The sequence below is a fragment of the Saprolegnia parasitica genome, assembly GCF_000151545.1.
Source record: "Saprolegnia parasitica CBS 223.65 unplaced genomic scaffold supercont2.39, whole genome shotgun sequence".
Lineage (NCBI taxonomy): Eukaryota > Oomycota > Saprolegniomycetes > Saprolegniales > Saprolegniaceae > Saprolegnia > Saprolegnia parasitica.
Window position 1 is genome coordinate 190,538 of NW_012156433.1, and position 12,026 is coordinate 202,563.

Here is a 12,026-nt window from a genome sequence, read left to right on the forward strand (position 1 = left end):
CTGATTGGTCGGTTTTGTCGAGTCCGCAGGATTGCCAATCGTTCGTTTCCCTTCGACAGCAGCCGCAAGATGCTCCCGCGCCGCGCCGCCTCGCCGCTCCTCCGCCGGTGCTTCTCGACGCAGCAGAAGGCGACGACGCACTTTGGCTTCCAGCAGGTCGACGAGCAGGACAAGAAGCCGATGGTTGCTGGCGTCTTCCACAGCGTCGCCGACAGGTAGTCTGCAAAGTAGCGATGTCGCATGCTCATGGACGTGGGTAGCTACGACATGATGAACGACGCCATGAGCGGTGGCATGCACCGCCTCTGGAAGGACGAGTTTGTCAACATGCTCGGCCCGCTTCCGCACAAGACGGGTATGACGAATCGATCATTGACGAGAACGCGCCGTCGAGCTCATGCTATGCTGCAGGCGAGCCGCTGCGCATCCTCGACGTGGCCGGTGGCACGGGCGACATTGCATTCCGCATGGCGGAGCGCTTGACCAAGGGCGGTCTGCCATCGACCGCGACGCCCGAAGAGATGGCGTCGGGCCGCACGGACATTGTGGTCTGTGACATCAACCCGTCCATGCTCCGCGTCGGCGAAGAGCGAGCGACTGCGCGTGGCATTGGCCTGCCGGGCGCGCGTCCGTCTTTCTCGTGGGTCCAAGGCGACGCCGAGCAGCTCCAGTTCGAGTCCGACTCGTTCGACGTCTACACAATCGCGTTTGGCATCCGCAACGTCACGCACGTCGACGTAAGTTTTCTACCATCATCTTACGGCTGCTCAAGCACGAACGCGTAGAAAGCACTCGCGGAAGCCCACCGCGTCTTGCGCAAGGGCGGTCGCTTCATGTGCCTCGAATTTAGCCAAGTACGCAACCCGCTCTTGCGCGCGTTTTATGACCAAGTACGCACGCGACCACTGAACGCACGCCATGTTGTAGTACTCCTTCAACATGATCCCGGCCATGGGCGAGCTCCTTGCCAAGGACCGTGCGTCGTACCAGGTACATTGTTCGATCGACAACAACGTGTCTTTTCTACGATCGCGGTGTAGTATTTGGTCGAATCGATTCGCCAATTTCCCGTGCAGGACGATTTCAAGACGATGATCGAGACCGCGGGCTTCTCCAAGGTGTCGTACACCAACTTTATGGACGGTGTCGTCGCCGTGCACTCGGGATTCAAGCTCTAATCGGTCCGACTCCAACCGACTTCTACAAAGTACAGAACGTTTAACGAGTCGTTAGCGTTCGATCAATTCTATCCGTCGCGGAGTTTCTCCTGCAGAATCGATCGGTTGTGCAGCGCATATGCGTTCTTGGGCTCGAGCGAGAGGACGTGCGTGTAGTCGGCGATGCTCTGTGTGTACCGACCCATCTTGGCGAACGAGTACGCGCGGTTGCTCAACGTTCGCGTGCTCGCCGGGTCCAGTTGCAGCGCTATTGCATCGTTGAAGCATCGAAATCAACATGCCATGAGTCGTACCGGCCGTGTAGTCGTCGACGGCGGCCTCGAACCGACCTTGCTTGCGCCGGGCGTACCCACGGTTGTTATAAGCCGCGACGTTGTTCGGCTCGATCGCAAGGGCCGCCGAGTAGTCGGCCACTGCCTTCTCAAAGTCGCCGAGGTTGCGGTAGCAGTACCCGCGGTTGTGCAAGAAGATCGGATTCTCTAGCTCGAGCTGCAGCGCCGTGTCAAAGTCGGTGAGCGCCTGCGCGTGCTTCCCCTACCCCTAATTTTCAGCCCCGAGTTTTTCGGGAGCAGATGACCTGTTGGTCGAACGCAAGGCCGCGGCTATTGTAGCTCGACGCTGCGTGTGGTACGAGCGCAATCGCCTGGTTGAAGTCGGCGATTGCGTCGGGCAGCCGCTTCATCTGCCACAGAAGTCGCTTCTTGTACGGCGTTCAGATGCAATACCTTTTCCCACGTGCTGCCGCGGTTGTGGTAAGCGTTGGCACTCTTCGGGTCGATGCGCAGGGCTGCCGTATAGTCCGCAATCGCAGCGTCAAACTGCTCCATCTTGTCGTACGAGAACGCGCGGTTGTAGAGCGCTTTGAAGTGGGTCGGATGGAGCTGAATCGCCGCCGTGTAGTCGCGCACGGCCAAGTCAAACCGACCCTACACATATTGTCTGCGATGCACAATAGTGTCATCCTTCCTCGTACTTGTTTGCGGTGGCAGAACCCGCGATTGTGGTAAAAATCCGCGTTCGTCGGCAGCAGCGCAATGGCCTTAGTAAAATCGAGGACCGCGCCCGTGTAGTTGCCGCTCCTACACCCTCCTTGAGAAGAAACATTAAAGGAGAACGGGAGGCGACCGGTCGAGGGAGATGCCGCGGTTATAGTAGGCAAAGGCGTTGGTCGGGTCGAGGCGAATCGCTGTCGAGTAGTCGGCGACCGCCCGCTCAAATTGACGCAACTTGTCGTAGGCAAACCCCCGGTTAAAGTGCGCTTTGAAGTGACTACATGCCCAATTTGACGTTCCATGGCAAGGATTAGATAGCGAGTGCACGTACGCAGGGTTGGCCGCAATCGCGCGCGAGTACTCTTGCACGGCGAGCTCAAACTGACCTTCTTTGCGGTACGCAAAGCCGCGCACGTGATGAGCTTCGGCGTCGTCACCGGTGGAGTTCTCGGTCGCCGTGATGTCGGAAGGCACGGCGTCGTGGCCCGCGGCTTCGGATAGGATCGATACATCGCGTGGTGCTAGGCGAATAGGATACTTGGATACTTGGATACAAGAGAAATGTCGTACTTGACGACGCGAGTTGCTGCTTGCGCTGTGTCATCTTGTCGAGAAGCTCCTTCTCCCGCAGCTTGGCGTACGCCTCAATGCCAAGCACCATGCTGCTGCCATGCGGCTTACTGCCGTGGTTGTGGCTGTTATTGTTGTTGTTGGGATTGAGATTGAGGTTGGTGGCACATAGCGCGGTGGGCGCCGTCTTGGCTTTGGCCTTGCCCTTGGCCTTTGTGCACTGCTGGTCCTTCATAAGTGCAAAGTTGTAGTCCTCGATCGCGCGGGAAAAGTCGCCTTGCTTGTTGAACGACGAAGCGCTACCTCGCTTCCTTACTATGTGATCTCGACCGTGTCGCCTACCGCGCATACGCTGCGTTGACATGATTCGGGTTGAGCTGCAGCGCATGGGTAAAGTCCTCGATCGCTCGCTGCGGCTCGTTGAGGTTGCTCCACGCGAGGCCGCGGCTACAGACGCAGAACATCCATCGTCGATGACGATTGTCTTCGCAAGTACGAGGTACTTGTAGTAGCTGTTGGCGTCGTTCGGCGCCAGTTGCAGCGCCTTGCCAAAGTCGCTGACGGCGGCGGCCCACTCCTACAGTGCAAAAGTGCAGGCGACTTCGACGAAGAGGATCGCACCGTCTTCTTCATGTGCGACGCGCCCCGCACGGCAAAGGTCGTTGCGTCGGTCGGGTTGGCCGCGAGCTTCTTCGTGCACGAGTCGATGACCTTTTCCACGTCGGCGTCTTTTCGGTAGTAGTACGTCCGATTCGGGTGGCTCTTGGCGGCCTCGTCCGTCGCCAAAAAGTCCTTGCGCTTCAAGAGCAACGCCGGCGCCTCGGTCGCGTCCTGCGGCTCGTCCATCGCAACGGCCAAGTTACGACTAAATTTAGTCGGCAAACCATTTCTGTACTTGCTACCACGGGTGGACCCTTCTTGCTAGTACAAACATACGTGCGGCCGTGACCATGCAATGCGACTGCGTCGCTGCAGTGAGAAAGGATGGTGTCGGCTCGAGTAGTAGTTGCATGGCGACTTTTCATGTGGACCATCTCGGTTCACATATGAGGAAGCAACGCATAATGCGAGGCATCCGATACGGTCCACCCGCCCAGCTAAAGCTGCTGACGAGAGGTGATGGCCTATTATAGGCGCCAAGGGTGGTGGTCCTTCGCGCCAAGGGCGGTGGCCCCTCGTGCCATCGCGGTCGCCGGCTCCGTGTAGGCAGCAGATCACGAGGCATGTCATTCCTGCTTGATGGCTGTACCCACATTACATAAGTCTCCAATGTATGAAGTGAATTACTGGCGCCTCTGCCAGCCTCTGCCGTGCGGGCTCTGACGTGGCAGGAGGCGGTCACAGGTGACATATCCGGATACTGTAGCGCACTATCCGGATGCGGCAAGTGATCGAACGAACGAACGTGCGTCGCAGTTCTGGATATCGACGTTGACATCACACGACCAAGACGATGGTAGCACTGTGGTCGACGCTGGCGCTGGCGCCGCTCGCGATGGCCTTTGACCCGCCGCCGCAGACAGGCGTCTCGCACGTGCTCTCGTTTGCGAGCCACAACCCGCTCGACGCGTACGACAAGGAGTGGAAGGAGCCCAACACGGACATCACGCTGTACCCCGAGACGCAGAACATCCCGCTGGACCCGGCGCTTCGCCATCTGCAGCCGCCGCCGCCGCGCATCCCTGCCACGTACGACATCTTTGTGGGTCTCTCGGCCTTCCGCGACGGCGCCCGCTGCGGCTACACGGTCTTTACCGGGTTCAAGCGCGCGAGCAATCCCGCCGGGTTGTACTTTGGCATTGTCGACCAAGTCAACCCCGAAGATGCGTCGTGTCTGGACGAGTACTGCAAGCTCGCGGCCGAGGAGTGGCCGGACGAGCCATGCAAGTACAAGAGTCACATCAAGGTCGATACGCGGTCGGCCAACGACTCGCGCGGCCCGACGCTCGCACGGTCGCAGCAACAAAGTCTCATCGGTGACCAAGAGTTTTGCCTCCAGCTCGACGCCCACAGCGTCTTTACCAACGACTGGGACCTCGGCGTCGTCGAGGACTGGCGCACGCTCAACAACGAGATGGGCGTCCTCACGACGTACTTGCACAACCTCCACGACTTTATTTTGCCCGACGGCTCGAACAAAGGTTCACTCTCCATGCACCCCGCCTTGCATCTCATTAACTATGATTCTTGCGTGATAGCTCCGCAGCACTTGCCGCACATTTGCCAGACGATGCGCGGCGGGAACGGCCTCGTGCGCAACATTGGCGCCGACCTCATCCTGCAGCCCAAGTACCCGCAGATGACGGCGCTCTGGGGCGCGGGCTTCTCCTTTAGCAAGTGCCACGCCGAGAAGCGCGCGCCGATCGACTCGCACACGCTCTGGATGTTTGACGGCGAGGAATTCCTGCGCGCGTCGCACCTCTGGACGCACGGCTACGACCTCTACTCGCCGTCGCGCACCGGCTGCGTCATCTACCACAACTACACGAGCGTGCCCGCGCGCTTTGAGTACGTCGAAGTCGACGAGGCGAAGCGCAAGGAGGAGCGGGAGATGGGCGAGAACCGCTTCAAGTTGCTCGTCGACTGGCCGTTCAAGGGGCCCGTCGACACGTTCGAGCTCGACAAGTACGGCTGGGGCAAGGCGCGGTCGCTGCAGATGTACCTGAACTTTTCCGGCATCACGTTTGAGGACGGCAAGCGCGACCAACACTCGTGCAAGCAGCTGCACTGGGTGCCGTACACGGACGCGTCGGCGGTCGAAGCGCTCTTGCCTGGCTGGCACCTCGACGTGCCGACGCCGGCCCAAGTGCTGCGCGGCAAGGCGCTCACGAGCGCCGGCGTCCAAAGCGATGCGTCGTCCTCGGCGACCGGCGCGTTGGCGTGTGTGCTTCTTGTCCTAGCGTTCGTGGGCTACACGCGCTACGCCAAAGGATCGCCAAGCGTCGACGCCAAGGAGACGTAGCGAGTCATTGGACTAACTTTATAACGTGGACGCTGATGAGATCGGGTAGCGATCGTTTGGAAATCTTATGGCGATCTTATGGCGGTTGTATGGCGCACTTCTGTCAAGAGACTACTGACACCCAACTCGGCGCCGGGCAAGCTAGGGAGGGCCTATCCCCGTAGCGTCGCCAGCGCCAGCTGATGGCCCACATGACATTGCGGCGACGACCTTCTCGTCCAAGGATTGGCCAGCGCCTTGGATTCGAACCCGGACTTTTTTGGCCGCAATTTCATCTCATTTTCTGCTTTTCGACGCTTTGTTTTTTTGGGTACTGGGTACTGGAGAGGCGTCATCGCAAGAGACTGCTATCTAATACCTACTTCCACTGCTGTACGTGTACCGGTAGCAATGAGCACTGATTCGCCCATGTGCAGAGGGGCCTCTGCCTCGTCACATAATCGCCCACTTCAGGCCGAGCTACTTGCTATCAGAGCTGATCAGTTCTAATATATACTAGTAGGTCTTTGGCCATGTAGTACGAATGATTCAAATATGCTGTCGGCCGAGATGGCGCACGCGAGGCTCGAACGACGAACGGCTACGAGGAGGAGGATCTTGCAAGCCCATCGCACGACCTGGCGCATGCGATTCATACCGTGCGAGGTATTCTCGCCTCTTGGATGATAGGAGCGATCCAGGGAGCTATCGATCGGGTATCCAGGCAGAGGCTCCTGTGAGGACTTGGACCGAGCTTGCGACCATGACGTCGCATCAATCCAAACTCCAAAAATCCAACTTCAAGATACATCAACACGATACCACCTTTTAAAGGACAGTTTACGTTCGATACAACAAAGAAAAGTAACTTGTAACAACCTTCAAGCGGCTGTTGAACGTTATCTTACGATAAGACGTCGCAATGAGGGAGTGGCTCGATTTGGCTTGGGTGAAACGCACTCGTCCATTTTTCAAGTTGCGTCAAGCCGGATGACGCAGGTTGCCCGATGGCTCGTGGCACTGGCCGCGGTCGCCGAGAGCTTGGTCTCGATCCCGCTCCTGCATGAGGCCCGGGCGCTCTCCGCGAGCAGCCCCATGTTCGAGCAGCGCGTGGGCGAGAGCCGAGGGTACGCGGCTGTCCTATACGAGGCGTGACGCACGTGTAATAGCGTCCGCCACGCAGCGTTGTACTTGGGCGTCCCGCCGCAACGCGCGCTCGTGGTCATTGACACAGCGAGCGATTGGACAGCGGTCGTTGCGAGCTCGTACACACGACACGTGTGCATTGGCTCGCACTCATCATGCTCTCTGTAGCTGCACGACGTGCGGCAACCACACGGATCCTGGCTACGACACGGCCAAGTCGACGACATCAGCGTATGACAACTGCACGTCGTTCCGCCAGTGCTTTCTCTGCGACTCGGCGCGCGCCGCGTGCGAAGTCCAGCGGGTACCCGACCAGTTTGCCTCGTCGTCTTATCCCGCGATCTTCTGGCGATAGACGTACGTCGACGGCAGCGGGTGGACCGGCGCCGCCGTCACCGACCTCGCCTACATTGGGCGCTTTAGCGGCGAGTCCTCGGACGACATCATGCGCACTAACGGCGTGCGGCTGACCGTGGCCGCCCAGCTCAGCGCCAGCGGTATCTTTCCTTTGATGACAGTTGGCACCTCATGACGGCGCGTAGGACCGCTCGTGACCATGGCCGAGAATGGCATTATTGGCTTCTCGAAAGCATCGACAACCTTTCTCGCCGCCCTCGTAGCGCAGAAGCGCATTGAGCGCAACGCCTTTAGCCTCTGCTACTCGGCGTCGGGGGGCACCCTCGTGCTCGGCGGCAGCGACCCGTCGCTGTACGCACCATCGTCGGCCGCCACTGGGACGGTCGCGATGCTGAGCTCGACCAAATACCTCCTTCCGCTCGTCGACGTGTTCGTGGGCGGCACATCGACGGCGGCAACCTCGTCCGTGGACAGCGCGTACGTCCATGTCTTGGTGTGTATCGCTGTTTTCCAGCGCCTTGTATCGTAGGGGCCTGAGCACGCTCGTCGACAGCGGGTCGTCGCACTCATACTTGCCATACGCGGTGCGCACGTCGTTCCTTCGGGCCTTTGCTGCCGCCACGAACGTCGCCTTCTCGGACGCGACGACTTATGCGCCCGACCAAAGTGGCACGTGGCCGACGATCACGTTGGTATTTGCAGGCACCGCCGGGCGCGTCGAGCTCGAGCTGCCGCCCGCCAAGTACATGTACACGACCGCCTCTGGAGAGAGTAAATTCGGCCTGCGTTTTGCAGAGAGCGGAGGTGCGCTTCTTCATCGAGCGCCTCGTGAGGCGAGTTTGATGTGCATCTAGTGATCGGCGCCAACGCCATGGTCGACGTCAACGTGCTCTTTGATCTGGACGCGCAGCAGGTTGGCTTTACGCGCGCCAACTGCACACTCACGACCGAGACAAGTACGACCTTCCGTCTTCTTCTCTGGAAAGCCTCACCGAACACGGCGTAGCGTCGGTCCTCACGCGGGCCATCACGACAGCGCCGTCCACAAGCGGAGGCCCGTCGTGGCATTGGTGTCGCCGACTTTCACTCGTGGTTGGCGTGCTTATATTCTCCACTCTGTAAACATACTACTACCTACGACTCCAACGCTCCACTTATGCCAACGCGGTGCCTTTGCGGCGATGGTGATGACAACGATGCAGGCTGGAACGCGCCAACGACCTTGGCCACCGCATTGCGCAGCGCGACTTCGAGCCGCTTGCCCTTGTCCATGAGCGCAACCATCGTCGTCGGCGGCGGCGTCTCGGCCAGCGGCGCCGGGCCAGACTCGAGGTGGCCAAACGAAAACGCTGCAATGCCTCGCGTGACGTTCTCGATCGCCGTACCATCCGCGACGACCGAGAGCACAAACGAGAGCCGAGACGTCGCGTGCGTCTTCGCTGCCACCACGAGCCTACGCCGTGGATGCGATAGTATTACAGGCAGACGCAAGGTAGATACCAGCCACACTCGTCTTCGACGCTGCCGTGGGCCATCTGCGGCATGCGTTCGTCCTGGAGGACCGTCCGCCACACGATCACATCGCGGCTCTCTTCCTGGAACCGCTTGGTGATCCGGTTCGAGTAGGCGACGTGCGCAGCATCAGCAATCGGGCGAGCAAAGGTCTCGTAGTTGGTATCGTCGTCGATGATCTCGACATGCTATGCCGCAGAAGGGCCATGGAGAGGCTGAGGAGTGGAGGAGCGACGACTGTACCTGCGTGGCATCCAGGGCGCACGGCGCGGCGTCGGCCCCGTTGAAGACACACCAGACCGCATCGCCCACGGCCCGATATGGCGCGGGTAGTACAAAGTCATAAACGTACTCGACGACGAGCGTTCCGTTGGCCTGCGGCGTCGGCGTGATGCGCACGAGGTTGTCATCTGGGCGGTCGAGAAGACCAAGCCGCAAGAAGGTGCTTCGTAGCCGATGGTATTGTCGGTCGGCAATCGCATGGATCGCACTGAGGCGAAGCGACGCCTGTGCAGCCAGCGTGTAGGCCTTCCACGCCTCGGACGATGGATCGCGCAGCAGCTATTCGTACCCGCCGAGAATGAAAAAGCGAAGTAGAGACGGGGTATACTACCTCGAGCCGGGGCTTCTTTCGAAGCAGGCGCTGCATGGTCTCGATGAACGTGAGCTGGTGCGCCACTGCGGCCTTGAGCTGCTCGTTCTCGTGCAGCACGGCGGCTTTGGCCTGGCGCTCTTCCTTTGCGATTGCTTCCCAACGCGACGGCGTCGAGGTGGGCCGGCCGCGGCGCGTCTTTGACATCTCGGTTTGCAACATCCGCACCTGGTCGCGCAGCGCGAGGATCTCTTGCCGCTGCCTGTGCTGGAAGCGGTTCTTTGGCTTCCGCGCGGGCGGCTCGTCGTCGCTCGGAGGGGCCGTCTTGCGCTTGGCGCTCGGTGGGGCGCTCGGTTCGCTGTCGCTTGACGAGCCTTCGAGGATCGCGCAGAGCTGCGAGAGATCCTGCGTGAGCTGCGCATCGTTCGCGATGAGGAACTGGATGTCATGCAGGAAGGTCTCGTCCGCCCCGCTTCCTGCCATGGCCAAGGCGTCGATAATAGCCGAACCGACGTAGCCGGTTGTGGTTTGAATTCAGTAGATTAACCGGTTCCATATCCGGTTTGGTGCACTTTCTCTATGACGTGGCACAACAAGACGGCACAAGACGGTATATTCGGAAAGTGAGAGGCTGCATATATACCTATGTCCCCAGTAGCAACAAGCAATTACGAGCCACCGCGTTGGGTAATTGCCTACCTCAGGACGACGTTAAATGATAAAACGTGATGCATGGTTGTACCAAAGGCGTACTATTTACCCTTGGATATCCCTTGAACGTATAAGCCTCTTAATTTGTCGCCCTGCAGCTACTGCTCTATGCTGCTCATACGCTGTCGTCTGCATTGTAGCCCCGAGACGAACACAGCGCCACTAATTAGTACACTATGTTGTTTGGGTCGTCACACAGTTCGTTGCTCTCGGTGGCAAAACAGGATGAATATTCTGTGGACAAATCATAGTCCATCATAGGTAGCAACCATCAACCCTTTAGTGAATAGCTGGCGCAACTTGGAGCAAGCATTGCAGCCCGCCATACTGCTACTACCTTGGGCCGCACAACGCTTAAAAGCCTGCAACACGAGTGTGTTTGATCAACAATGGCCATACAGCCTCCATGCAGCAGCGCGAACCCAGGCAAGAGCCCGTGTCCCAGCCCTAACCCCACATCGTACACGTAACGCTGCCCCCGTTCCTAAACACGTCGGCTTTGGCATATTAGTGCACGGCGAAATATGTTTACGGTCGACTACGTGGCATCGCACGACGTCAGCTAGTCCATCGTTTGACGCGACACCACGACGGGGAGACCAACACATCCATACAAAAAAACAGGTCGGCGCTCAACGTTGTAGAAACCCGTCGTCTCCTTTACACGCGTTGCCTTCTCCACTCTGAAGCACTCTCTCTTTTCCCACGTCGTTGCCAAAGCCACCAACATGCATTGGCTACCGCTTCCTCTTCATTTCCTCCTCCTCCTCCTGGTGCTGGGCCTTGCAACCGCCAACGACGGGTGCCATCTTCCGCACCACCCGACAAGCGCCGCGACACGGCTCTCCGACGGCCAGATCGAGTACATCTTTGGCCAGCCCCGGGTGCCAGGTGCCATCTACCGAACGTGCGTGAAGGGCGTGGTCACTTGCTTTGAAGACGACGGCAACGCCGACGGCGACGAGGACGACCCCGTGAGCTGCCACAAGGCGGACGCTCAGCGCCGACTCGGCCTTGCAACGCAGCACACGCATCTCTTATGGCCGCTTGCGACTCTCTGCTATCAGATCGAAAGTCCATTTACGCGCACGGAGCTGGACTTGATTCAGAACGCGATGAACGGCATCATCACCCCGACAGGCGTCTCGATGCTGACACTCGACGAGTGCAAGGCGTCGCCACGTGCGCAAGCTCTCTGCGGTGGCTGTGCGCACTACGTGTCGATCCACCAGCGCCCGCACCGCCGCGGTACGTACGCGGCAGTCGGGTACCTCCAGACAGCGGGCCAAGCCATCAACTTGCAGCCAAGTGCGTTCAAGCACGGGAGCGGCACCATCATGCACGAGATGCTGCATGCGTTTGGCGTCTCGCACGAGCACGTGCACCCGGCGTCCGAGGCGATCGTTCTGCGCGGGCACAAGCTAGCAGCGTCGCGCAACAACTATGTGCTGCGCCGAGAGGCCTTCGTGACGCAGTACGACAAGCACTCGATCATGCATTACGGCCACGGCGTGTGTCTCCCCAAGAACAAGAGCGTCAAGTACTGCAACATTGAAGAGAGCGAGGCAGACGGGTGCGTCGTCCCGACGGCCGCCGACTGCGATGAAGAGGCGTCGTCGGTCCTTGGTCAGCGCGACGGCTTGAGCGACGGCGACATTCGGACGCTCCAGGTGTTGTACGAGCTTCCGACGGCCACGACACAGCGCGATGCCGACGATGACGAGGACGTTCCTTCATAACCTAGCATCGAGTTTATAACACACACAACGTGCTGCAGGACTATGTTCGAAAAGCAGTCGACATGATACTAGAGTGCTACGAGACAACGGCGGTCCTGTGCCGTATAAAAGCTGGCTTTGTTGTAAGTTGACTCTGTCCTGAGACGGCAGTCGTATTGGTTGGATCCTCTCAAGATACGTCGTCGACCACGTCTTTTCCCGTCGGTGGATTCCTGCTCGTACAACGCAGCAAGGGTACCCTTGTCCGCAGGAGGTGCGGGGTTCAAGCCCTGGAAATGTCGCTCCTTT

General features: G+C 59.3%; 6 protein-coding genes across 6 annotated transcripts; 4 read left to right on the top strand and 2 right to left on the bottom strand.

The window, feature by feature from the left end:
- Positions 1 to 69: 69 nt before the first annotated feature.
- SPRG_08674 (hypothetical protein) lies at positions 70 to 1,220 on the top strand (the record flags this gene model as incomplete). Its single annotated transcript, XM_012347917.1, has 6 exons — positions 70 to 215; positions 261 to 355; positions 412 to 737; positions 786 to 890; positions 928 to 990; positions 1,041 to 1,220. The coding sequence occupies 6 exons, from the start codon at positions 70 to 72 to the stop codon at positions 1,176 to 1,178; spliced, it is 873 nt and encodes a 290-aa protein (XP_012203307.1). The 3' UTR covers positions 1,179 to 1,220.
- On the bottom strand, positions 1,221 to 3,586 carry SPRG_08675 (hypothetical protein; the record flags this gene model as incomplete). Its single annotated transcript, XM_012347918.1, has 11 exons — positions 1,221 to 1,425; positions 1,472 to 1,712; positions 1,756 to 1,860; positions 1,904 to 2,104; positions 2,152 to 2,257; positions 2,304 to 2,447; positions 2,502 to 2,691; positions 2,741 to 3,039; positions 3,083 to 3,187; positions 3,244 to 3,317; positions 3,362 to 3,586. The coding sequence occupies 11 exons, from the start codon at positions 3,584 to 3,586 to the stop codon at positions 1,247 to 1,249; spliced, it is 1,869 nt and encodes a 622-aa protein (XP_012203308.1). The 3' UTR covers positions 1,221 to 1,246.
- Positions 3,587 to 4,159: 573 nt separating this feature from the next.
- SPRG_08676 (hypothetical protein) lies at positions 4,160 to 5,765 on the top strand. The gene is made up of 2 exons (XM_012347919.1): positions 4,160 to 4,881; positions 4,939 to 5,765. Exons 1-2 carry the CDS (start codon positions 4,194 to 4,196, stop codon positions 5,700 to 5,702), a joined length of 1,452 nt encoding a protein of 483 aa, XP_012203309.1. The 5' UTR covers positions 4,160 to 4,193; the 3' UTR covers positions 5,703 to 5,765.
- Positions 5,766 to 6,671: 906 nt separating this feature from the next.
- Positions 6,672 to 8,190, top strand: SPRG_08677 (hypothetical protein; the record flags this gene model as incomplete). The annotated part of the gene is made up of 7 exons (XM_012347920.1): positions 6,672 to 6,808; positions 6,851 to 6,946; positions 6,996 to 7,131; positions 7,183 to 7,324; positions 7,370 to 7,661; positions 7,714 to 7,988; positions 8,039 to 8,190. 7 exons carry the CDS (start codon positions 6,672 to 6,674, stop codon positions 8,188 to 8,190), a joined length of 1,230 nt encoding a protein of 409 aa, XP_012203310.1.
- An 85-nt stretch (positions 8,191 to 8,275) lies between these two features.
- SPRG_08678 (hypothetical protein) lies at positions 8,276 to 9,786 on the bottom strand. The gene is made up of 4 exons (XM_012347921.1): positions 9,310 to 9,786; positions 8,940 to 9,257; positions 8,685 to 8,884; positions 8,276 to 8,637 (listed from the first exon to the last, which is right to left on the bottom strand). The coding sequence occupies exons 1-4, from the start codon at positions 9,769 to 9,771 to the stop codon at positions 8,319 to 8,321; spliced, it is 1,299 nt and encodes a 432-aa protein (XP_012203311.1). The 5' UTR covers positions 9,772 to 9,786; the 3' UTR covers positions 8,276 to 8,318.
- Positions 9,787 to 10,727: 941 nt separating this feature from the next.
- SPRG_08679 (hypothetical protein) lies at positions 10,728 to 11,738 on the top strand (the record flags this gene model as incomplete). Its single annotated transcript, XM_012347922.1, has 1 exon — positions 10,728 to 11,738. One exon carries the CDS (start codon positions 10,728 to 10,730, stop codon positions 11,736 to 11,738), a length of 1,011 nt encoding a protein of 336 aa, XP_012203312.1.
- Positions 11,739 to 12,026: the final 288 nt, after the last annotated feature.